The sequence below is a fragment of the Canis lupus genome, chromosome 12 (assembly GCF_048164855.1).
Source record: "Canis lupus baileyi chromosome 12, mCanLup2.hap1, whole genome shotgun sequence".
Taxonomy (NCBI): Eukaryota; Metazoa; Chordata; class Mammalia; order Carnivora; family Canidae; genus Canis; species Canis lupus.
This window is the reverse complement of record NC_132849.1, coordinates 14,542,329-14,569,331: the sequence shown is the minus strand read 5'-3', so window position 1 is coordinate 14,569,331 and position 27,003 is coordinate 14,542,329. Positions and strand designations below refer to the sequence as shown.

Here is a 27,003-nt window from a genome sequence, read left to right as displayed (position 1 = left end):
CTTATGATTTTGCCACTGGGGCTTCAGAACTAAAGAATCTTTATAAAGTGATCTCTGTGAACCCTAAATTCCCAAACAACTGCCAGTTGGGATAAATGCACTCATTTATTTTGATTTTCTACAGTACTTGAACCCACCCATCCTTCACTCCCATTCCATGTAATTAATTATCTACCTTTGGTCACTCACACATGAGTCTGTCTTAGAGAAGGCTTCAGGCATTCCATTACCTATGTCCTCTTGATGTGTGAGAGAGAGAAGAGAGTCCTCAGGACCCTGGTGAGAAACATAAGGAAAACATATGTGACACATCCACACTATATCATTCTTCTTTTGCAGCCTTTGAAGTTTATATTATGCAAAAGGAGTTCTGGCCCTTAAATAACATCTAAGCCAGTGCTAAACCCAAATCTGCCTCAGCCCACCAAGCAAACTGTTAAAATAACTTCAAGCTAGTACATTCAATCAAGCTTTTCCAGGGAGATGCCCTATAGTAATTAATTTGTCAATCAAATTATGTTTAGTTGTCCTTGAATAAGTAGTGCAAATATGCATATCCCTACAGTTTTCCCTGTTTTTGCTGAGAGTCCCTAGAAAACTCTTATTTATATTACCTTCTGGATATACTTCTTTTCTTCTTTACTTTTATTTTGCATATCACCCTTTGAGCCCATGTTGTATTTAGATCTGAGTCACAGGGCAAGATTCAATGAGGGATGGAATATAGAGGAACAGACTGCTACTGCTTTGGCAAGGAGGACATGGGGGAGAGCATTCTGGAGAAAGCTGAGGGATCAAGGCTCCACAATTTCTTGCAGTATTCTTACATTTATCAAGGAAATATGGTGATTATGAAGATAGCTGGCATATCAATACATAACTTGAAAGATCAAGTTATGCACTTCATCTTCAACCCACTCAGCTGCCCACCTGCAGATAAAAGGGAATTCCTGCAGTAGAGACTCATGATGGTTCTTTGTTTTCTTGGATTTTTGAGCTCCACATTCTAGCAAGGACCAGAGTTTGTCCCATTTTCATGTTTGCTCAGTGTTGTTCAAAGCTTTCTCATGACTCATATTCTTCAATTTCTTTAAATTGATCAATGGCAGCACAGCCTAGTCCTCCAAAGCTTTACCCTCAGTGGGGACTTAAGAAAATACCTCCATTGTGAGGTTGGCTGCCACATTCCTCAGACTGTCAACTTCCTGGGAAACAATGAGAGGTCTCAATGCCCTTTTCCCTGCAATCACCTGCTAACCAATTTCAGACATTCTACTTTTTCTCTAAAGTCTTTTGTTTGCCAGCTCAATCCCTAATAATCTGTCTTAACTAGACTATGTGTATTTGTAAGGTACAGAAATCTCTTCAAACCAGTTAAGGAATAAAAGGAAAGTTTATTTTAATTATATGCATTTCGTAGAATCCAAGAGAAAGGTAAACAGTAAATCAGTTAGGTTAGGAATTGTGTCTGCCCTGATGGTTCCTGTGTCCTTAGCACTTAGGACAGTGCCTGACATATGGTGCTTGCTTAATAAATATTGGTTGAATGAATAAAAATGACTTGATTATCAACTGCCTCTGTTTCTGGAGCTCTTCTGTCAGCTCTGAGAATGAGAAGGAGTATAAGTAGCAAGAAGCTCGGGTGGGTATCATGTGATGAGCATAATAGCAAGACAGCCTGCAATATGGTTGGAATCCTAAGGAGTATTCTCTTAGGAGGATGTACACCTAGAAGGGCAGTGATTAGCAACTTTAGTACACATATCCTACCCACCAACTTCTATGGATTATGAAGCCATCTTTGCCACCAACAGTCAATTTGAAATATATAAACTGTCTAATACGGAGTAGTTAAAATTGTAGGTGGTAGACAGATTGACCTTCGAAGCCTGGATCTTCATTTGGTTTCTTTATACCTTGGCTAGATGATTTCTAAATTTCCATTTAGTTTAAAGATAGCACTATTGGGATGTTTGGGTGGGTCAGTGGTCGGGCGTCTGCCTTCCGCTCAGGGCATGATCCCGGAATCCCAGGATCAAGTCCCGCCTCGGGCTCCCAATGGGGAGCCTGCTTCTCCCTCTGCCTGTGTCTCTGCCTCTCTCTCTGTGTCTCTCATGAATAAATAAATAAAAATTTTTTAAAAGATAGCATTATTTATTATGGGAGGAAAGAGCATGTGGATATTTTATGTAGAGAGTTGTAAGGATTAAATAAGATAATACATATGAAATGCTTTATGGATCCTATATACATAAATATTTGTAAGCATCAGTAAATGTTAAATGTTTATTAGAATTTTCATATAGTTATATACAATGCCATGTTCTCCAGAGGATTTATACCTAAAGTGTATGGAATCAGAGAGCAGGTTCTGAGTGATTACTGTCAAGGGCTCTTATAAATTCAATGACCATTGGAATAGGTTAATAATTTTTTTCTCAGAGACACTTTCTATAGAATTCTTTAAGCCAGGATTGTCTCAGTCATCTTAATACTATTTACTTTTGGATGACATTGGCTCAGGAAGAAAGGCAAGCTGTATAGTGAAGACCTGACACACTGCAGTAACCTTTGGCGATGTCGGTGTGGTTGTGGATAAAATTGGAGTTGCCACAATGAAACATGTTAAGCAGTCCTGAATTTCAGAGGACACTAAAGGGTATGAATACATCTCTTGGAAACTCGGCAATCGGGACATGAGTACTGATAGAAATAGATTTAAAGGAGAGAAGTTGGCTCTCTACGAAATTAAATAAATCTTGGAAATGTTAAATCATTGTAACAAATGGCACCATTTCCTAAGGGATTCTTGTGAAAAATTTAGAATTTACTTCCTTTCCAATTAAAGTATATTTTTTATACTTGATCCAAAGGACACTTTTCAGATTGTATCTTAAGCATTTGGTACCTCTTCAAGTCTTAAAAGGGAACCATCTTAAGAAGCGAAGGTTTGAAGAGAGTCAAAAGGAAGAAATTTGAGCTTAGTAAAATTTTAAACCCAATCTCTATAGGTTATATGAAAATAACAGATACCTCTTTTCATATGGTCTGTATAGTGCTCGAAGATGCAAATGACCTGTGAGTAGACTATTGAAGGACATGTTGTGTGTTTCAGTATCATTAATTTCAGATCCCTTAGCTTTTATCTTCAACCTCATCTTTTTGAATTATAATTTTAAAGCAAGCTTTCACTTTCTGCTCTCTTCCATCTGGGAAACATTAAGGTAAGAAGATTGATGATAGATTTTGGGTTCATATACAGAAAAATAAACTTGTTTTTTTATAATTTGCAGTGCTCCGCACATGGGCAAATCTAAGGATAATTAGTCGTTATTGCCTTTAATGTGATGGAGACAATAACTTGCTCCATGAGGCAAGCTCCATGGTTAATGAATTTTGTCTTTTGGTTGATTGACTGGTTAATGGAATCAGAAAAATATTTTATGTCTCTTCTTTACAATAATGCTTTCATTCTCTACTGGAAGTATAAAGGAATTTGGGTAGCCAGTCTTAACAGAGCATATTTTTGTTTATGCATTTTATCATTTGTTTTCCCCTTTTCTCAGTTTCATTTTGTATTTCTGTTTCTAATTCACATTTTGATTCAGTATCTGCAGCAAAACTTACAGATTTACAAGGGAGAATCATGAAATTGGCCATTGCATATGTATGTATACAGTTATTGAGAGTTCATTCTCTGCGTTCTTTGCTTTCTCTGCAAGACCTATAGCTATCCTGTGCAAGAAGTCAGATTTAAAACTCAAGTATAGGGACACCTGGGTGGCTCAGTGGTTGAGCATCTGCCTTTGGCTCAGGTCATGATCCCAAAGTCCAGGGATTGAGTCCTGAGAAGGGCTCCCCACAGGGAGCCTGCTTCTCCCTCTACCTATGTCTCTGCCTCTCTCTGTAGGTCTCATGAATAAATAAATAAAATCTTTAAAAATAAAAAATAAAATAAAAAACCTCAAGTACAGTGGAAATTTATAGGATGAAAATAGAGGCCATAGTCTGGTATCATTTTCTCAGGTACACATCTCTGAATCAATATATTATGCAAAAGTTTCTTCAGAAATTTACCGATTGCATGGCTTCGTCCCTGCCCCACTTCCCAAATCCTTACCAGTTCTTTTTTTTTTTACCAGTTCTTTTTAAATGCAGCGTTGAGCTTGGATTTTCAGATCTAAAATGATGCAGGAAGAGCACAAACTCCAAGTATCTTCCTTCTATCCAAAATAAACAGTACAAAAGCCGTGCTTTGTTTGCTATTGTCTTCCCATGACTGTAAGGTTTGTCATGCTAGGTTCTATGCTATTATGATGTGCCTCTCTGCTCTGGAGAACCCAAATAGAAGTCTTCCCTGCCATTAAAATGGCAATGTCACTTCTCTTTGACTATGGATGATAGACCCTGTACCCTATAAGAGGACTCTCCTCAGACATGGTTCAATGAATAGTACCCACTCGGCGGCTATTTTGGTTTATGGGCTGAAGTTCCTTGAATTCCAGAAGATAAGGAAGTCATTGTCTCCCTGAGCCCATTGCCAGACACCTGGTCATTTGATAGTAGGTGCTGCCAACCTGAGCAGTGAGGGCAGACAACCTGCTCTTCCTCACCATAGCCTAAGATGCCATCCTTGTCAAGCAAATGGAGATGGATCGTGCCACTCTAACCTTGTTATATATCACTGTCAAGCCCTGCTGTTGGTTTCCAGAGATTGGCCAACACAGACAAAGTACTTTTACTGGTAGTGAATGTTACCTTGGATTGTTTGTAGGGCCTAATAGTGTTGAGGGAGTACGAAGGACCTGATACATGAAGGATCATAATTTTGAATTAAGGTTCTCTTTCTGTGGCAAACTTTCTGAATACCCTAAATTCTGTCTGGTAAATGTGGTAACCCCATCTCTAAATAAGGATGGTGACTGATTCCTCTTTGAAATTATTTAAATTTTTCTTCCTGATTTTATTTCAATGGATATTTTGGGGGTGGTGGGGACGGGTGGTGGCAGGAGATTTACCTTAAACAGCTGATAGTTTCCAAAAGGCTATTTTCCTGCTGCATAGTTTTGGAAAGGAGAATACCAGATTTTGTTTGTTTGTTTGCTTATTCCAAATTTGGTGCTCCTTCCCTCTTTCTCTACATTTTCCATTTTAGCTGTTTCAGATTTTATTCCTTATTTTTTCACAACATTGAGATCTTATTCACTTTGGGAATTTTAGGGACCAGAACAATTAAGAAATGCCATTTCAAAGAAGGAGAAGAATTAAAACTATATTGTGGTTATTGCTACTTTCCTGTCACTTGCCCCTGGTCCCAGACTTGGTAAAACAGGTTTTCTTGGTAAAACCTTGGTAAAACAGTAGAGGGGGTATATCATAATAGTTTCTTACTTTCCAAAGCCTTTTGACTATTTCTTCATTAGAAACTTAAAAAAAAAAATTTTAAATTTTTCATTAATCCCTATGATTTGCTTTAAAACACCCAAAAGCATTTTTAGGGAGAAATGAGCCAGTAGAAAAATCACTCATCTTCATCATTGCAAACCTGAGACCTCACCATTAGCCCCCGTGCAACATATGGCCATTTCTTTCTGCTATATCAGCTAGCTCCAAACATCACCTCAACTGAAAGTTATTTACTTCTTTAGCATTACTGCCTCCTTCCATCAAGCCATTTGTACATCCCTTATAGTCAAGTAGGCCCAAATCTTAATGCCTGTAGTAAGCCAGAGTCTCCCAAAAATACCTGATGCATTCACTGCTCTCGCTTGTCTTCAAGTGTTTACACTGAGGAATTTTATACATTTCATATTTTCATTGACTCTAACTTCATGTCTTTGGGGCTGAGGCTAGTAAACTTATTTTAATTGGGCCATTTTATAGGGTATAAATCAGGAAGCCATATTAAATACCATATTTATTTAAAAATTATTTTAATTGGGGATCCCTGGGTGGCTCAGCGGTTTAGCGCCTGCCTTCCGCCCAGGGCGTGATCCTGGAGTCCCAGGACCGAGTCCCACATTGGGCTCCCTGCATGGAGCCTGCTTCTCCCTCCTCCTGTGTCTCTGCCTCTCTCTTTCTCTATGTCTATCATAAATAAATAAATAAATCTTTTTAAAAAATTATTTTAATTGTTGAAGGTTGACAGACTTCTACCCCGGTCTGCAAGAAGTTCCCATAACATTCTAATCTATCTACTACACCTTATACAATCTCAAAAAATTGATGAAAGTACTAGTTCTTCATAAGACATTTTGAAAGAAAACACTTCATGTCTTTCAATGATTACTTGCTCTTCAGCATTTAACAGATTCTGATTTGAGTTAAAACATCTAGTATGCTTTTAGCATTACAAATTATAAAAATTTATCTTCATTCTCTCTTCCTCTGTTTTATCTGTGTGTGTGTGTGTGTGTGTGTGTGTGTGTGTGAGAGAGAGAATGAGAGAGAGATAGAAGTTGAGGAGACCTGAATTTCTCCAGAAGATCACCTTAGCATTTACAATTTTTATACTTCTAAGATTGGAATTTGGAAAACATGAGGGAAATATCATTGCCAACACTTTGATTTAGAAAAGCTAAGTTTCCTGTGAGTCAATGTATAGAATTTTATAAGTTTTGCCTGTAATGTTCTGTGATTATGTTTGATCTATATTTTACTTCTATTTTCCATTCCTTTCCTGGGAGGAGAAAGTGGTATGGTGGGTCACTGGTGGAATAATATATACTTGAATGGGTGAACTGTGACTTTTGTCTTTCTCTTTGCTTGGTCACTAAGTGGCTGTGAATAATACACTTACTCTTTCTAAAAATCTTTTTACTCATTTGTTATATATGAATGATTTGGACTAGGATATCCAATGAACTACATGGGTAGGAGTTAGCTACTCAAATGGGATGAGGTAGGTTGGGAAGGACGTTCCGTCTAAGGCAGGTATTTGTATAAATTCTGGGAGGAAAAAAAAATGGCATATTAGAAAACTAAAACTAGTTCATTATGAATGGAGAATAGGGTGAAATGAACTGGGACAGCCAAGAGAAAATAATGGAAATATAATCAGTGTTAGATCTTGGAAGACTTGTTGAGAAGTATATACTTTATTCTAGGTACATAGGGAGCTGGTCATATGTTTTGTGCATGAGAATAACATGGCCATTTTCTGCTTTAGGAAAATGACTGTGGCAAAATTGTGAAAAATGCGTAGAAGAGGGCAAGCCAAAATACAGAAACTCGTAGGGTTGCCAGATTAAAAAAACAGGATGCCCAGTTAAATGTGAACTTCAGGGGGAAAATTGAATTTCAGATAAGCAATGAATAATTTTATATAATGCTGCATGATACATGCAAATGTCAGGTGAGATAAGGACTGAAAACGTGTTGCTTTAGTAAGGAGGAAGCCAAAGTAAATTTTAGAGAGAGTACTTTCAGTGGAAGTTGGAGTGGTAGAAACCAGATTACAGAGAGGTCAGGAATGAGTGGAAGATAAAGTTGAATCAGTGCTTGTAAACAGCTCTTGCAGAAATTGAGTTTGAAAGAGAAGAAAGAATAGGTTGTTCATTTCATTGCCTGTGAGAATTTCAGTGGTTATTTTTCTTTATATTGCCATGATCAGCCTAATGATTTGGGACTGTTTCATAGCAAATAACACCAAACATTTTATATAATATAACCTAGAATTAAAGAAAAAGAATTCTTCCTTTATTTTCCTTTGTAGGCATCAGTAAAACTTGCCTATTCATTTTCGTCTTCTTTCTGTCATTCTCTTCCCTTTCTTCTGAATGATATGCCTTTCTGGAGAAATTCAAATCTCCATTTTTCATCAAATCCCAGCAGTCAGCCTGCTTGAGGCCTGCTCTGTCCTCTAATTCGCTGGAATCCCTTTGTCAACTGTCTGCCTATCAGTGGATGGAAACAAGGTATAGCTTAAGCCCCTACCCAGACAGTTAACCAGGGGAAAGAGTGAGGTTCTCTACTCTTCCCTAGAAAAGCATTTTTGAGAGCTTTTCAACAAGGATCATTTGAAAGACTAGAGTGCTTTTAATACTTGAAATGTTCATTTATCTCCTGTACCTTTCAGCACTTAAGATATTCCTTTAAAAGCACCAGTTTATCATGTAAAGAAGTTGCTTATGTGTCTTAAGAAACAATTATTTTCATTTCCTTTTCCTCCAGCTAACCTAAATTCTCTTTAAACACTAATCTTCCTCTCAACAGTGCCTAGGAGTTAAAACCCTTAATCCTTCCTCTAGAGCTCCAGAGCTGTGTCTCCAGTCAGTTCCTTGACCCTTTACCTAGTAGCTATCAGCCGAAGAAGGGTTCAGGTTGCACTAACAGAGATTCTCTTCTCCTTCTTTTGTTTTTTGTTTCTTTGTTTGTTTTAGGGGGAAAGAAGAAAAGGGAAAACAGACCCTAAACTGAGTTCTTAGTGGCACAGTTTATGTTCTCTAAGTAAGATGGATTCTGAAGATCCTTAGTTTAGGTCTTGACCTCTGGAGGTAAATCCATTAGCCTATGTAACAGAATGGGAGAACAGTATTTATGTTGATACTGATGTAATGCAAACATTTAACATGGATGTCAGATCATTGTTCTAATACTTTACATTAAATTTCCATTTTAGGGGAAAAACTTCCCAGCAGATACTAGAAATATTTCATGAAGCAAAGAGGCAAAGCTAGTAAATATAGAAAATGTTAACTTTCTTTGGGCAAGCTATGTAGAACTTTTTAGTTTGCCATGTCAGAAATGATCTCTAATAATGAAGACTTGTTTTAATTTAGTATGTTAAAAATGTTAATTCAGTGAAGAAGTGGCTAGATGGCGGGGAAGCATATTATTTTATTATATCCAGTCCCAGTAATTTTTACATTAATAGTGCTAGGATGTGTATATGGCTATAACGTAGTTATTAAAATGGACCCAATATCAAGTTATATTACACTTAATCTAGATTGGACTTTGTGCTCCAACAGTAGATCTCTGACATGAATTGAGTGTCCTACAATTCAATCCAATGCTAGCACTAACAACCTAGAGTTATTGCAGACTACACAAGTTAAGAGTCGGTCCCTTAAGACTGTGGGTCTTCAGGTATCACTTCAAGTCTCAGGTCTCCCAGCCACTCATACTTCTTCCTACCTGACTGCAGATTCAGGGCTCCCCACACTCCCTTGGGTTCAATAATTCACTAGAAAACTCACAGAAATCACTGAAAATTCTATACTCTCGATTATAGTTTTATTATAAAGGCTGTAACTTAGAAAAAGCCAAATGAAAGATATGTATAGGTCAGGGTTCTGGGGAGGCAGGAGACAGCAGAGTGTTTTCACATCCTTTCCTCGTTAGAATCTGGGCATCACCCTCCCAGCACATCAGTGTGTTCACTAATCAAGAAGATTTACTGAGCTTCAGTGTCCAGAGTTTTTATATGGGCTTCATTTCATGGGCATGATTGAATAAGTAATTTGCTACATAGATAAAATCAATTTCCAGCTTCTTTACCCTCCCTGGAGACTGGGATTGGGACTGAAAATTACAACCTTTTTTAAAAAAAGATTTATTCATTAGAGACAGAGAGAGAGAGAGAGGCAGAGGGAGAAGCAGGCCCCGTGCAGGGAGCCTGAGGTAGGACTGGATCCTGGGCCTCCAGGAGGCTCTGGGCTGAAGGTGGCGCTAAACCACTGAGCCCCTGGGCTGCCCAAATTACAACCTTCTAATCATGAGCTTTGTCTTTCTGGCTTGTCCAGCCCTTCCCTTAAAACTAAGGGCCTACTTGAGCAACCTTGTTAGCATAACCTGGGTAGGGTCAAAAGAGGCTCATTGTGAATAGCAGCTCTTATTGCTCAGGAACTTTCAAGGGTATTTGAAACTCCATTTCAGGAGCTGGGGACAAAGAACAGATATATTCTTTATTATATCACAGACTTCAAGAGTATATTTGATTTAGTCCTCTAGCTTTAAGTAAGCAAAAATATTATTACCTTCATTTTACAGCAGAGACATCTGGAAATAAAAACCTATATGCTCTAACATCACATAAGTAAATTCTAGAAAGGACTGAAATCTCAGTTACCTTAGCTAATGATATAGCTATTTTGTGGACATCAGCTTTTATTATGAGACTTAGTTTTCCTGGCAAATTGTGAGAACATCCATGAAATACTAACTACTCTCAGTTCGAAAAGAATTATATTGACCTAAAAAAAAAAAAACTAGCATTTTTACATTTGGAAACTTCCCATGTGAAACCAACCTTAGTCATTTCTCTGATTTTCAGCATTTTTCATAGAGTGATATGATATACCTCTACCCTGTTCTGATAGTGAGTCTTGAAATTTTCCTTTTAACAAATTAGCATTTATTTTATTTTGCACCTTATAAAACATTTGCAGTTATAGATCAGGATTGTTACTGTCATCATTGGCTGGGGAAACTGAGGCAATTAGCTTTGTCCAGAAACTTACATACTCATCAACAATCATTATTTGAAAAAACTGACACCCTACTGCTTTTTCCAAAAATGATTTAAGACCACTTCCAAAAGGATAAATTGAAAAAAAAAAATAAGTAAGTTAGGTACCATAGCCTCCCATTATCCACAGTTTTGCTTCCTCTGGCAAGATCAACTGTGATCTGGAAGCAAATGATTCTCCTTCTGATGTATTGTCAGAAAGTCAGTAGTAGAATAACACTACATCACAATGCCTACATCACTTGTCTCCTTTATCTCATCACGCAGGAATTTTATCTTCTCACATCATAATAAAAAGGATGAGTATAGTAGATCAGATATTTTGAGAGACCACATTCACATAACTTTTATCACAATATATTGCAATTGTTCTGTTTTATTATTAGTTGTTAATCTCTTACTGTGCCTAATTTGTAAATTAACATAGGTATGTATATATAGGAAAAGAACATAGTATATATGGGGTTCAGTACATCTGCAGTTTCAGGCATCCACTGGGTGAGTTGGTACATATTCCCCTGCAGATAAGGGGGTACAACTGTGTAAGAAAGAGAAAATAGTTTGAAGAGAAGAAAGGTAAGAATACAAGTATCAGGATTTTAGTATATAAGTATCCAGATTAATAGAGAGGTAATATAAAAATGTATTAGCAGGCAAGGTGAAGCATATAAAAAGTATATTGCTTTCTGAGGGCAACATACATTTATAATATGAGCTGAGTAGAAGCCATTGTGTAACATCATGGACATTTATTTCAATCATAATTTCGTAGCCAATGTAGAAAATAGAACTCATACTGCTATAAATTTTCGGACTGCTCATTCTTTGTCATTTCAAAATCTGAAGTCATTCTTGGCACAACTAATTTTTTAAAATTTATTCATGAGAGACACAGAGGCAGAGACCTAGGCAGAAAGAGAAACACCTCCTCACAGGGTACCTGATGTGGGGCTCGATCTCTGAACTGGGATCATGCCCTGAGCCAAAGGCAGATGCTCAACTGCTGAGCCACCCAGGCATCCCAAGCACAATTAATTTTTTTTAAAGATTTATTTATTTTTTAAAGACAGAGAGAATGTGAGCTAGGGGAGGGACAGAAAGAGAAGGGGAGAGAACCACAAGCAGACTCCCCACTGAGTGTGGAGCCCAATACGGGACTGGATCCCTCCACCCCAAGATTATGACCTGACCCAAAACCGAGAATCAGACACTTAACCAACTGAACCATCCAGGTGCCCCTTGGCACAATTAATTTTTTTTGAATTACTATTTTTTATTGGAGTTCAGTTTGCCAACGTATAGCATAACACCCAGTGCTCATCCCGCCAAGTGCCCCCCTCAGTGCCCATCACCCAGTCACCCCAACCCCCCGCCCACCTCCCCTTCCACTACCCCTTGTTCATTTCCCAGAGTTAGGGATCTCTCAGGTTTTGTCACCCTCACTGATATTTTCACTCATTTTCTATCCTTTCCCTTTATTCCCTTTCACTAATTTTTATATTACCCAAATGAATGAGACCATATAATGTTTGTCCTTTTCCGATTGACTTATTTCACTCAGCATAATACCCTCCAGGTTCCTCCACGTCGAAGCAAATAGTGGGTATTTGTCGTTTCTAATGGCTGAGTAATATTCCATTGTATACATAGACCACATCTTCTTTACCCATTCATCTTTTGATGGACACCGAGGCTCCTTCCACAGTTTGGTTATTGTGGACATTGATACTAAAAACATCGGGGTGCAGGTGTCCCAGCATTTCATTGCATCTGTATCTTTGGGGTAAATCCCCAGCAGTGCAATTGCTGGGTCATAGGGAAGATCTATTTAACTCTTTGAGAAACCTCCACACAGTTTTCCAGAGTGGCTGGCACAATTAATTTTAATTTACATTCATTACAGTTCACATTATTTAAAGATGTGATATCCAGTGCTATAGCTACCAGCCTCCAGTGGCCATTTGAACGTTTGAAATGTAGCTAGTCAGAAACGAAATGTGCTGTAAATGTAAAATACATACTGAATTCTGAAAAAAAAAAAAAAAGAATATATATATTTTTTAAGTAGACATCATGCCCAATGTGGGGCTTGAACTTACAACAACTCAGATCAAGAGTCACATGCTCTACTAATTGAGGCAGGCAGGTGCCCCAAATATGAAAATTTTAAAATATTAGTTTCATAGGTTTAAGATTTTATTTATTTATTTATTTATTTGACAGAGAGAGAAAAAATACAGAGGGAGAGGCAGACTCCCTGCTGAGCAGAGAGCCCAATGCGGGGCTCAATCCCAGGACCCTGAGATCATGACTTGAGCTGAAGGCAGACACTAACTGACTGAGCCATCAAAGCACCCCTAAAATAGTAATTTTCATGTTAAAATTGAAGTATTTTATATATATTGGGTCAAACAAGATACATTATCAATTTTAAAATTAATACTTTTGTGTTTTTAATGTGTCTACTAGAAATTCTGAAATTACACATGGGGCTTATGTTTCTATTTGCACAGTGGTTTTTCTAGAAAATTGATTTTCACTGTTAGGTTAAATGACCTGCAGAATCCTTCTCCAAATCCTTCTGTAAAATTTCAGATAGCCACAGCTTTGTGTATATGTTCATAGAGCAGAATAATCAGTACTGAACAAACACATGGATAAAATTAAGTCCTTAAAAGCATAGTAAAAATGTCAAGGATATAAAGTTACTACTTCAGAGCACTAGTCTTTCTCATCTCTCATGGTAGAGAGAGAGAGGTGGGCTTTCCAGAGATTATACACAGAAGCACTGCTGATTGCTAATTAGGAGAAGCTTCTTTTCACCATAATTTTAAAAGATATATTATGAAATCGGCCTTTATTTTGCAAAATTGTAAAGCATTCAGGAGCTTCAGAGGGAAATTATAACTTAAATTAAATTATAACTTTGTACAGATCTGTATATTTTTATGATTCTATTATTCCTAACTAAATGGAAAGGAATATTTAATATGCATATAAAGGAACATGTAAAGTGAATATTTGTTTTTAGACATTCCAGGTGGGGGATGAATATTGAAATAATAGAAGGACAGACTTAGAAGGATCAGATTCTAACTAGGTCACTGACTTAACCTTTTGGGCCTTAATTTTCTCATTTATAGGAGTCCTCTGTAGTTATATATGCTCCCTTCAGCTTTAGGATGGTAGGTTGTAGACTCAGTCCTAGCTCACCTTTTGTTCTGTTTGTGGCTGTTATTTTTCTTTGGAATTTTAAGGTGAAGTCCACTGCCACGTGGCATGATTCTATTCAGTCACTTGTTACTGTCTTGACCTGCCCCAACCTGTCTTCCTCTGCAAAGAATCACACGATGCGAAAGTACCTCTGTTGAATTTAGTGAGTGCTGCGAAGCATTCTTATCCATCATTTATAACATTATTTCTTCAGAGAAAAAAATAGCACTTTATTTCCATAAATGCACCAGTGCCCCCCTGGACTCCTTGAAATGATAGGAATTTACATCATCTCGGTCTTTTTTTTCTTTTAAAGATTTTATTTATTTATTCATGAGAGACACAGAAAGAGGGAAGCAGAGACACAGGCAGAGGGAGAAGCAGGCTCCATGCAGGGAGCCTGATGTGGGACTCAATCCTCAGAGTCCAGGATCACAACCTGAGCCAAAGGCAGACGCTCAACCGCTGAGCCACCCAGGCACCCTTCATCTCTGTCTTTTAAATCTTGAACAGAATTGTTTCCAAGTTTGCTAGATTCAGCTAACTAATTTCATTAAACTGTTTATGGATTCCTCTTGAATGTTATATAAGAAGTAGAAATCAGCTCCTCTGATTTTCTAGGAATGTGTGCTGTCACTGACATCCATCACTGAAAGTGCCAGGACCCTCTTTCCTCTCAGTGGTACCGGATGGGGACAGCCAGGTGGAGAGTGATTGGCCTTTTAGCAGCAGCGTGGCAGTTCCTTCTTGCTGGAGGCCATTTCCTCGCTTACAGGAGATTAATTCTTTTTTTTTTAGATTAATTATTTATTGATTAAAAAGTCACATTTACTGTCCCAGTTTTCAGTGGTCTCTCAGCAGAAGGAGCTTGGAGAATTGAACTTAGAAAATTAAACATTAATAGTAATTTGTAAGTCTGTAGTGCTCTTTGGCATTTGCAATCGGATTTTAGTATCATCACTTTTAATCAGATTTCTCCCACAGAGCTTTGAGTTAGCCTGTGCTCCCCTCTGCCCTTCTTGGGGAGGGAGACATAGTAAGTTGCAAACTTAAGGTATGGAAAAGCAGAGAATGACGTGCAGCACAGAGCCATACCCTGGCTAAATAAAGGTGTCTGTTTCACATGATCACATGTCCGTGTGAGCGCACTGAGACCCGTATAGTCAGCTGCATCTCCAAGGTGTTTTTTTTTCTCCCATCCCCCTTTTCCTGTCTCCTTCCTTGCTTCCTTGATAGCTGTCTCTTTCGTTCTTAACTTCCTTATGCTCTGGCCGACCTTTCTCTGACCAGCAGGGCCCTGAGTGAATTCCCTGCGGAGTCTATCAGCTCCTCTCTGTAATTAGCTTAGCCGAGCCACTGTGAAGTGATGCAAGAAGGGGTTAGCTTCCCCAGAGCCATACTTCGTAGTCTGCCACACGCCTTACCTGCGGCTCCAGGGAGCCAGATACCAGGAAACCATTATGTTAATACAGCAACAGTGGCTTTTATTTTTTCAATCCCACAAAAAACACATGTGACCTGACATGATCTTAAGATATAAACAAGTAGCCAGCATACTTTGGGCTCCTGGGTACTAAGTTTTCTTTCTCACCTGGCATTTTGGCCAGAACGAAACCTTGAATCCCTTCAGTGAGGGCTGGTGATACTATCTTACCCATCCCAGTGACCTGGAATTCACTGGGAGCAAAAGTAAATGATAGTATCCAGGGACCTCTGGTTAACGTTTTGTCCACTGTCTTTTCAACTTCCTCTTTTTTAAAACAATTATGGTTTTCTCCAACAATTGCTGTATTACCTATTTGTCAGATATTGTACTAGTTTTGCTTTTCTGAAATAAATGTTACCTTGCTGCTCATCTTTTTTTTTAATTATTCTTGTTCCATGGGCAATTTGCATAATATAGATCTGCAGTTTTGTGACTCAGTAGACCCTTAAAAACATGATTAGTTCTCCTATGAAGAACTAATTTTATTTTCTGTTTCTCACAACTTGCTTTTGATAAACTCCCAGATGTCCTATCTAGATATACAGATTATAGACTAAGACAGTCATTTTGACTCCTCAAAGCTCCTTCTAATCTGACTCTACCATTTTATTCTAATTAGAGTTCTAGGGTGTTTATAAAATTTTTCTTTCTTCAGCCAAAAGTGAATGTACTGGATAATTTTCAAGTTTTTAAAGTTTTTTTTTTTCCTTCTCCCTCTAAGTGACAGTGTTAGTTAATTTATAAGATCAGCCGTCAAGACATCTAGAAAGCATTTTAAAATTAATGGAATCCTTTCTTAATCTCTTTCGGTAATTTTATGTCATTATAATGTGAAGATTATTAGGAGTGTAAACCTACAGAATATTTTTCATAAATTAATACTGTTTTTTAAAATGATTGCCAAAAAAATAAAAATAAAATAAAATAAAATGATTGCCAAACCTCCTAAATTGAAGTGTGTATGAGAATGTAGAGAAATAAGTAAAATGCTTTTTGTGTGTGATTTAATTTCCTGCTGTACCTTCACTTAATAATAAGCCTTCTTTTCCATAACTTTTACACCTCCTTTTCATTTTTTTAATAAAAATATTTTCTTCATAAACTTCAGTGAGTTGACAGTTTCCTCACCAAAAGATTTTTCACATTTGCAAACTGATTCTTGGAGCCAAGCCCCCATAGCAGCTTCAACTCTGAGAGTCCCTCCTGTGGTGGCATAAGGGCAGGAAAGAGCTGCCAGGCAGAGCAGAGCTCTCTGCAAAATGTGTCAGTCATAGTCCTGGGCTCCACTAATCTGAACCAAGTTATGAAGAGGGAGCTTTCCTGCCAGCCTCATTGGGACCTTGACTTGGTCCCTGAGTAACATACGCTGGTCAAAGGTCTGGGTTTGGGTCCGTGTGTAATAGAGCAAGCACCTGCTAGTCTTGCAATGCTGAGGCTACTCTATAGAACTCCAGGCTTTGGAAAACACTGGTGTTGGAAACAAACACTTAGGAGACTGCAAACCTGCTACAGATCCTGGAATCCAGAGACAAGTCCAGAAAGGGACTTGTTTCTTGTGCCCCATATGTACATTGGTTCCACTCAGTGACAATTGCATACTTGTACCCCTTTTTATGATTTCAAAAAAGGAAGGTTTCCATTTGTGACGCTAAAGAGAGGCTTCTTATGTTTATGTGTAGGCGTCAATTTGTATAAGCGTCAGCCTATTATATAGACTGGGGCTTTTTGCCCCCCACCAACCTAGAGTCTTCTCTTTCTGTCAAGCAGCATCTGGGAATTTGGGTGTGCAGACCAATCCCAGTTGCCCGTAATGCTAAATCTTGAACAAGTTATCTCTCTCATTACTAGACAAAGTATGACTAAATCAGCGCCTAATTTTGGTGTGTGTGCATGTGTGCGTGTTGTTTCCTTTTCTTTGATTATGAAAGTGGTCTGTACTCATTTTAAAAGTTTATAAAATATAAAGAGGAATAAAGCCCTCTTGTAATCTTTCTTTCTGTAACAGCCTCAGTTAACATTGTGAGATGAGTACTTACACGAGTTGTGTTTTCTATGCATGTTATATTTTATATAGTTGGAGTCAGACTGTACACAAATGCTCATTTACTTAGAATAGTCACAGTTTCTTATGCTATTAGCACTTTTCATATATCTAAAGAATGGATTCTAGAACAGCCATGTTTTTAAAGGTATATTGCATCAGAAAATTACAGGATATCTATTTTATGCATTTATTGCAATTCTTAAATAACACCAATAAAAATTACTGTGTTGTGGCTAATGTACTGTTAATTAGTCATATCAACTTCTTTTAAGTGAAAGACTTAAATGTTTGCCTGTAGATAAATTTGCAGTGTCAACTCACTAACTCATCACTGAATGGTAGCTGAATCAGTTCTAATGTTTTGTCCTGGATATATAACAGTGTTTCACTAACTTTTGTTTGGTCACCAGCCCTCTGAGAATTCAGTGAAAGCTATGAACCTTCTTCCCAGAGAACTGTATGTTCACACAAAAAACTAATTGTAATGATAATCAATTATGATATGCCAGGCACTCTGCCAACTGCTTTATATGTGTTATTTCATTTAATCCTTATAGTAGTACTATAAGGAATGCACTGTTTTCTTCATTTTTGAGAAAAAGACATTGAAGCTTTAAGGAGATTAAGTAATTTTCCCGTGCCCATAGACCCAATATCTTGGGCTCAGACTCTAATATTTATGACCTCAAAACCCATCCCCTTAATCATTGTGTACCAATTCTAAGGAGCTCATAAATTCCTAAAGCCTGCTTATTGATACTCATGTTAAGGACACATTGCCTATTGCAATCCAAAGATCTTCATTGGTAGTGAAGAGTATGTGTGATTAACAAATCTTTCTGTTTTTGTAACTTATTTAATTAATATATGAGTATTTGTTAAACATCTACTATTTTAAATACTTGTTAGGTTCAGTGATATGGTCCTTTTCCTTAAGGAGTTTACTTATCCACATGGGAAGACAAGAATTATATACGTAAAACAATGAGAAAAAAATATAAACATGAAGCTGAAAATACAGTAGACATTTCCATAAACTGTATGTGAAGTCAGTCTCTTTGCCATTCCTTGATGCAGTTATCCTTCTTTAATTCACTGATTTATAAAAGGAGAATCAAATCTGAAAGGCCACTGTGTCCTCTGGGAACCTGGAAGATTCAGTGGTCATAAAAATGAGGCCCATAAAGTGAGACTCTGAAAACTAAATATGTATCACACCCAGGAATCTGTGTGGTTTCAGCAGTGTCATCCTTTTGCCTCAGGAAGCATGCTCAAGGAGATGTGAGGATGTGTAGCCAGCTCTCAAGTATTTAAAATACGTATCAGAGGGTAATCCTGTTAAGTTGGACATGTATTGATAAGCAGAACACCTTGATAGCTGCTACTTTTGACTCAAGAAAGGTTCCTACTAACAGAAAGGACTTCATTACCTCAAATGATGCAACATAGCCTCCACTCATGCAGGAGCAATAGAGGAAGACTATACCGACCTTGGATGCAACCCATCAGGCATAGGAAGCTTATTTAAACCGACCACTGACAATCAAGGCTGTCAGAAAGAGTGGCTGTGGCCATGATTCAAAGAACTGTTTTCTGTAAGAACAGAGTATGGGAAAATTGTACATCTGACTTGAGCAGCTGCTATCTCCAAGGTTAGCACGCGTAATGGCAGTTGTAAGATATAAAGGATGGGTTATGTCAGGCTTTCTATTAACATGGCCCTCATCAAGAATGTGTACAGTTGTAAATTTTGCTTTCTTAAAACTTGAATCGTTTGGGCTGTAATTTGATAGAATTCATTTACAAATGGAATTTGAACTTCCTTTTCAAAGCAATTAGAAATCTAGCGCTACTAATCGTGCTAAATAGAGTTTATCTTCTTCCACTTACAACGGTCGTTTTTATTGAAATGTCTAAAATAATATTTTCTGTATAGTTGTAGAATCATTTGTGCTCTCTATTAGTTTAATAAATTGTATTCAATTTCATTTCACATGATGTTTCCATAATCCCTGCAACTTAGCTTGTCAGCATTTTTTTTTTTTAAGTGGGGCAAGGACATTATGAAAACCTATTATATTCTAAGAAGCCCCAGATGGAAAATATTTTTTAAAAACCGGAATTCCTATAATCGTTCACCAATCATCATTTAAATCCTTCCTGCTACTGGATGCTGCAAGTAATTTTCCAGGCGTTTATGCAAAAACCTTGATGGATTTTATTTAATTTCAAAAGAAAAGTATACCAGGTCTGTAGAATTTCTTAAATTCGTTCCTGGAGAAAAACATAATTGAAAGGAAAACATTCCTTTTCATATTTGCTTTGAGCCAACACTCGAGTTGTTTTTGAGGTAAATAGTAAATTGATGTTAAGTGTCCATCACACTTGGGCTTTTGAGAGAGAATCTAAGACATAGTAACTGTCCAACTCTTGAATTTTCTGTGTGTGTGTGTGTGTAGGGAACTTAAATGAGACCTTTTGATTTCATAATAAGCAGGGCTTAGGGACGATAAAACTTGACATTCTTAACTGTTACAAGTTTGTCCCTATAGCCCCGCACAGTGATCTTCTTGTTAACGATGTAGAAAGCCAGTGTCATAAACCGAGCAGGTACCCAAGGCGCTACTGTAAGTTGCAAATAGCATAAATAGCATTCATGTGGTCTCTTTGACCTAAGACTAAATTTGGATAGAGGGAAGAGAAAGAATTTTCGAGAATGGAAAAGAATTAGAAGTCAAGGACAAAGAATACAAGAATACATTCATAGGATGGACGTGTGCAAATGTTCCCTAAGCTTTTGCCGTGAGATTTATTTAGATGGGCCTTTTCATATCTGCAAATACTCCTTTGCTCAAGAGCCAAGCAGTGGATCAGGACAGCTTCTGCTGGGTGTGTGTGTGTGTGTGTGTGTGTGTGTGTGTTGGCAATAATGCAGTCATGAGATAATACAAATAATCAGTGAAGGAATAATTAATGATGTGGCAGGGAATATTTTTTGATAAATGCTCGGGGGATGAGGTGACAGGCGTGAAATGAGAGAATTCCTTCAGCGATCTGAAATATAAATAGCTTTCGGAACTGAAAAGAGTTTCACAGCTGAAGATTTTATTGTGTTGAGAGGAAAAACTTTTTTCTCTCCCCCACCCCCTCCTCCTTTGCAAGTTGTTTGTCCATTCACAAAACAAATACTCTGAAGCCCAGCGCGGCTCATGGGAATAAATTTCAGGTCGAATTAGTACAGTTTCCTTGCTGTCAGGATGCTGGAATTAATGGTGTTTTGATGACACGAATTTTGAAGGGCACACAAAGAAGCTGAAGGCAGAAAGACATGACTCCTTAGAAGCTTGGTCCTCCTCTCCCCCAGCCTCTCTTGTCTTCCCTGTCATCCGTCTGCCAATCTCCCTGTCCATGGTTAGTTAAAGGCGCTTTTTATCCTCTTTTCTTTCCCACAGAGTTTGCCAGATCCGGCCCGGTGCCTGGGTTCCAGGAGGACACGCTGCAGTTGGCCTTCATCGACTTGAGACAAGTAAGTCTTTGTGTTTTTGTTTTTTGTTTTTCTTTTAAGATGTGTGACTGAAGACCATCAGGTCTTAAGGAAAAGGGGAGGGGAGGGGGCTTGGCGTTGGCGATTCACACTGGAGACCTAAGGGTTTTTCCCTGTGTTTGAGGCCACCTCTTTTATTTAGCTATCTGGGATCCTTAGCTATGGTGGAGTTAAAGGTTTTGTGGGTGGAAGGGAAGGCAGGAGGTGGGAGGAGGGACCCAGAGAGTAGAGGGACTCAAGTGACCCTCAAGTGATGTGATCCATTGTGCTATAGATGGCTTCTGCAGACACAGCAAAAAGATAACTCAGGGAAACCAATGCGGAGCAGGTGCACTGATGCAGGCACTGCCTGCCCGGAGGACTTTTGTTTGCAGATAATGTGGGCAGCAACATTTAAGAAAAATGAAATATTTGACATTCTGGCTTGTTGGTTTGGCCTGTTGACTTTTTTTCTGTTGCCTTCAGTCTTCCCATCCCCTCCTTTGTAGAATGTGGTTAGCCATGAGTGACTAAGTGGTGGTTTTAGAAGATGATTAGCAAAGGCCCCAACCAGTCATGCTAACCTGACGGGCAACCCCATTTGAGTGCTGTTGATGAAAGCTGGTCCTTGGGCGTACCTGAACATTGCAAGCCCATCAGGTGGAAAGAGTCTTTTTGTAGGGCCGTTGTTTGCGGATTGAAATGGGTAGGTTGGTAGGCCTCGGTGGTTTGGGTGGAGAGGAATAGGATGGGCGGGGGCCAAAAGAGGGAGAGAGTTCACTGGGCTCTGTCATCTCTTCACTCTGAAGATGGATGGGGTTGGATAGAAAGTGTGAATGAAGTAAGAATCAATGACTGATGCTTCTCTCCTATTAAAACAATCTTTTTTTTTTTTGTCTGTTTTAAAAAAGGGGCTGGCTTTGTTTCTCCTGCCATAATGATGCAGTGCCTCTTGTTTTCAGAGCTGACATAGTTTGCATTCTGAAAACTTTTAGATGCCCAGAGTATTTCTTAAAGCTATAGGACCCCTTGTATTGGTAGTCTCCTTACCACTGTGACTTGATTCATGCTGGAACAGCTTTTAACCCGTAATGGATGGCCTGAGCTACCCTTGAATCCTTGTGGATGAGTGGTGTAATCTGTCATCTGATGACAATTCTGGAAAGCCCTATTAAGCAGAAAACAGAAAATTGTGTCTCTGTAGACCCGCCAAAGTTTGAGGATTCAGGCCGCGTCCCAGAAACGTGTGTCAACTTAATATTTGGGGGCCGAGGTGGGGGTTCTCTTACACATAAAGGCTTTCCCAGCATGGTCACAAATGGAGCTGTGAGTATCTCTTTCCACACTTATGACCTTCCACCTGTGGATTCAGCAACTCAATGGGGACAGGTTTTAACCCTTTGGCTGATGTGAAGCTGAAAGATTGGGATTTTTCTTTGGGGTTTTGTGGAAGGTTATCTGTTGGACTTTTCTCCCCTGTTTCTTCTGAGACGCTTCTGAGCCAATTGGCTTTTCTTGGAAAGCAGACACTGAATTTCACTGGAGAGACATATCCAACGAAAATTTTTTCCTTTCTCGCTATTCATTAGGAGGAAACTTGGTCATTCCTCTAGTCTGTGGTTTTGGTCCCTATGGAAAGCAACTAGTGGTCACAGAAAATGTTAACTAAGGGAGTAAGTTAGAAAGCACAGCCAAAATAAGGTGGATCTGAGCTGCGGATGAATGCTCAAATACTTGGGAGCTCTCAGTGAGACTGTTGCTTATGCTTAAGTTCCTGTTTGCTGTTACATTTCTGTTCTCAGAGTTCCTTTTATGATGTTTTAGCAGGAGAAACCAAAACTTCAAAATTGTACGAATAAGAAGAGTCTGCCTCTTCCTATTGAATCTATCACCTAATTTCTAGGTATAGCTGTCTCTGTTAAAATAGCTTAAAGTTTTTCTCACCTGGATCATTTGAAAAACTTCCTCAGCTCTCAGGCTGTGGCTCATTAGCAGCAGGCTTCATATAGATTGAATCATTGTGAGAAAAATGATCTCTCCACATCCCATGCTGCAAATATTAATCCCTTTGCAGTACCTCCTTGTCATTCTCATAACTTATTTTAAATGAGCATCTTTTTAAAAGGAGACTTCTTCTGAACTATGGAAATGTTCAAACCATAAGGAGAGAACCTTGGGGGACAGGCTTCTTCTGATTTATTGAGCATCCTCCCTGCAAGTAATTGAGTCTTTGTCACGTGTAGCATTGTTACCCATTCTTCATGTAGTCCTTCTACAGTTGGTTTAATCTTTCTTTCATACTATTAACAGCATAGATTTTTATCATTCCAGCTGGTCCCAACCTCTTTAGGTCCTGATTCAGTTTTCTAGCTTAGTAACTTATTTCATTATCATGTCCCTTCTTAGTCTGAGATAACAATATTAAACAGGCAAGGCAGAAGTTAAAGGAAGGAGTTAAAGTTAGAGCAGGTTATAGCGTATACACCCATGCAGGACACCACAGTTGCAGGGGATTCTTTTACAGTCATTGACTGTGTTTGCCTCACTGGTTTATGAGCATACTCATTCTGATTATACTTTCATGTTCTCTTGCTTTAGAGTGTGTCAGACACTATTTAGTGAATGATAATTTTTAAAATAATCAAAACAATATTTGATGAGATCATCTCTGTATAGACTGTAATAGCAGAGTGTCATTTAAAAGCTATGGAAATTCAGTTAGGAAGCAAATTAGATATGGACAGCAACACTATTCATCCTTTCCCACCTGCCCTGTCTATTCTCAGTAAGAAAGAATGAAATGACATTTTGAATGTACAAGCTTTCATGATACTTTACACGCGTAGAGTGCTATAATATAGTTAAGCACGTGAACATATTTATCTCGTGTGTCAGACTTTTGCACTTAGAAAGCCTACTGTTCATAATGTGAATTAGTACAAATCAAAATCTCCTTTGCCACTTTATGCTTTCTAAACTTCTACGTTCATGAAATTAGGATTGCAGTATACAACTTCACATTCATATGTCAAATATATGTGCAAATTTCTATCAAAATCCAAATTTGGGTTAATGTTAACTCTTGACAAGGACAACTTAGAGGGCTTTCTTATTAATGATCTTGAAGTGACATGTACACTCCCAAGTACTAGTAATTGCCAACCCTTAATGCTTCATAATGGGAATTACAATACAAGGCCAATAGTAGATTCTCAGCAATGATTTGATTCTTTAACAGTGCTTTGGCTTGTATTTTTCTTCTGTTGTTAAAAATTAAGTAGATACTGCTGATGAACATTAGAATTTGAACTTCACTTGATTTTCATTTCGGCTTATTTTATCACATTCTGAGTGTCTGCTTTGAACAAAGCACAACCCAGGTGCTGTGGGAGTACACAGTATATATATATATATATATATATATATATATATACACACTGTATATACACTGATATACACTGATATATATATACTGTAGTATATATACTGATACACTGATATATATATACTGTAGTATATATACTGTATATACAATAGTCTATACACATATACATATACAGTATATATACTACAGTATATATATACAGTATTTAAGTACAGTATATATATATAGTGTATATACTACAGTTTGTGTCCTCCAGGAGCAAATAGGTGATCACCAAATACTTAATTTTAATATGTCATACTATAATAAGTATTACATTGGAAGGATCATTGTGTATGGTTCAGTTATTTCAGTGTGTTTTGCTCATTAGAAAAGCACCCTGAAACGTATTATCTTAGTAGAAGAACCATTTATTTATCTCATGTTTCTGCAGATTGGTAATTTGGTTGGGTTCAGTGGGCTTACTCATACCTTGAGGTCGAGTACTAGATTGGCTAGGAACTGCCTGGTCTAGGATGCCTTAGCCAGACTGACTTTTCTCTGCTCCATGTGATGATCTTGTCATCCAGCTGCCTGACCCAGGCCTAATCACGTGGCATATCGGTAAGTTCCAAGAGAGCAAAGGGAAATGTGCAGACCACTTGAGGTCTACACTCGGACATAGCAAGCCATCATTCCCACCACATTCTGTTGGCTAATACTGGTTACAGGGCCAGCCCTGAGTCAAAGACTGGGAAAATCAACCTCAGCTTATCCTCTGATTGGGATAGAAGACCTTTCTTTATACAAATGATGTGTCTATGGATACAGGAAGAGGCCTTAGAATAGGAGAAATCTTTGCGAGCCTACGTAGTTATAAAATATTTCATTTAAAAAGTAGAAAGTTAAACTGAAAGAAAGTTAGGTATTAGTGAGGGAGGAAAGGGTCTTAAGCATAGAAAATAGCTAGTGTTAAGTTCTGTTTAAAAACAGATGTGGATTGGTTTAATTAAGGTTTCAACTATCTTTCCTTCTGTGAACTATTAGACTCATCTATTTAAACCCCCATTTCTTAATTTCTCTCCTTCATTCCTCACTTTTACTGTTCAGCTTCCTTATGGACATCTTTTTTTTTTTTTATAGTTTTTATTTTTTTTATTTTTTTTTTATTGGTGTTCAATTTACTAACATACAGAATAACACCCAGTGCCCGTCACCCATTCACTCCCACCCCCCGCCCTCCTCCCCTTCTACCACCCCTAGTTCGTTTCCCAGAGTTAGCAGTCTTTACGTTCTGTCTCCCTTTCTGATATTTCCCACACATCTTTTTTTTTTAATGCCCTATACTTCTCATCAAATACTGCTTATTGTGGGCCAATCTGAAATATTTCACATATCTGTTATTCACATTCATTATGAGAGAATCTTAACTTCCCCAGATTAATTAATTATTTATATTACTCATTTAATTTATGGCTGTTCACCTTACATATTTGACCAACAGGAAAAGTTTGAGTGGGTTCTTTTCTTGAGTAACATTACTTTCTCTTCCTTGGCCCCGACTGTTATTTACTTCCGATATGCTGTCTATAGAGCTGAATGAACTAGGTTGTGACATTGCATCAGATCTCCTGAATGGAGCTTGTTGGCAACAACTCTTACACAGCAAAGCCATCCCAAGATATCTAAGGCTTTTTTTAGATGGAGCTAGTGACATTCCCCCTAGGCCAGTTATTCCCCAATTTCTAAACCTTCAGTCTGAAGTAAACACAGTGCATTTCCATTGCAGGCACTTAACTTGCCTTAAAAACAACTATAGGACCTGAGAGAAATAATTGTATATTTCTTAGGAGATGTTGAACAAATTCTGATGTTATTCCTGTTAGAGGTATATAAGTGAATCATTACTGTCAGCTAACATCAGGTATGCAAACGGGAGAACAACTCAAGAACCTAATTATGTAGAACTGTTCTTCTTATTTCCCATCCTGTCTTGATCCTATTCAATGAAATTTTGGTTTTGGAATCAAACTGCCTAATTTTTTCTTTTGCCCTGCCCACAAGTCTAACAAACAACATTACCACGAAGAACATCCTCCCTTGACTGCTCTTTGGCTCTTGTGGAAAAATCTCTCTCTCTCTCTCTTTTTTTTTTTTAGATTTTACTTCTTTATTTGAGAGTGAAAGAGAGCATGAGCAGGAGTGGGGTGAGGGGCAGCGGGAGAAGGAGAGCAGGGAGCCTGATGCTGGGCCCTGTCCCAGGACTTCGGGATCATGACTTAAGCCAAAGGCAGATACTTAACCAACTGAGCTACCCCAGGTGCCCCTCTTGTGGAAAAATCTTAGCTTTATTTAATAGCCACTTATGTTTTAACCTTCATAGGATGCCCATTGATATAAATTTGTCTGATATAGCACATAACAAAATGATAAATAGTAAATAGAATTTCTTTTTAAATGTTTCTCCCTAACCAATCTAAATAAACCCTAACTACAAGACTACCTAAGAAGCCCAGGTCCTTACCTGTCAGGGTAGAGCAGGCCCACATCTTACAAGGCCTCAGGTGGCAGTCTTCTGTGTGGTTTTCTTTTCTTTTTTTTTTTTTTTTCATCACAGTGGCTAAGCTGTATGTAACACAAAGAAAGCCATTTCCCACTTAATACTGATTTGTAACCTGCTGGAATGTAACCTGGGATTTTGGAGGTGTGGTGGTCTATAGTTTTCCCAAGTATTTACTGAGCAGTTGCCAAGGAGTCATGGTAGAGAAAGTGAGAGGTGTGGAGAGAGTAAGGGAATCTTTTTGTGAAAGGGTGTTCTTAGTGGAGGAAGATAGAGTGGTTTGCAAATCCATAAATCCTCTAGTAGTAAAGTGAATGGATCAGTAATGTCAATAAAAATACT

At 38.1% G+C, this 27,003-nt stretch overlaps 1 protein-coding gene and 2 long non-coding RNA genes across 17 annotated transcripts in view; 1 reads left to right on the top strand and 2 right to left on the bottom strand.

Moving 5' to 3' along the window:
- The window catches only part of LOC140601194 (uncharacterized), a 59,254-nt gene extending 48,583 nt beyond the window's left edge, over positions 1 to 10,671 (bottom strand). For all 6 annotated transcript variants that reach the window (XR_012004245.1, XR_012004247.1, XR_012004248.1 and 3 more), the window contains exons 1-2: positions 10,580 to 10,671; positions 176 to 276 (exon numbers count right to left, since the gene is read on the bottom strand). This is a non-coding gene — a long non-coding RNA (uncharacterized lncRNA). The remainder of the gene's footprint in view (positions 1 to 175; positions 277 to 10,579) is intronic.
- EXOC6B (exocyst complex component 6B) overlaps positions 1 to 27,003 on the top strand; it is a 615,377-nt gene that overhangs the window by 437,903 nt on the left and 150,471 nt on the right. For all 10 annotated transcript variants that reach the window (XR_012004238.1, XR_012004237.1, XR_012004239.1 and 7 more), the window contains one exon: positions 20,667 to 20,740. Coding sequence is in view for 7 of the 10 variants with exons in the window: in XM_072769830.1 (XP_072625931.1) it covers positions 20,667 to 20,740 (74 nt within the window). In the remaining 3 variants the exon portion in view is untranslated. The remainder of the gene's footprint in view (positions 1 to 20,666; positions 20,741 to 27,003) is intronic.
- LOC140601195 (uncharacterized) lies at positions 20,366 to 26,837 on the bottom strand. Its single transcript, XR_012004249.1, has 3 exons — positions 26,626 to 26,837; positions 21,788 to 21,905; positions 20,366 to 21,540 (listed from the first exon to the last, which is right to left on the bottom strand). It is a non-coding gene; the product is annotated as an uncharacterized lncRNA (long non-coding RNA).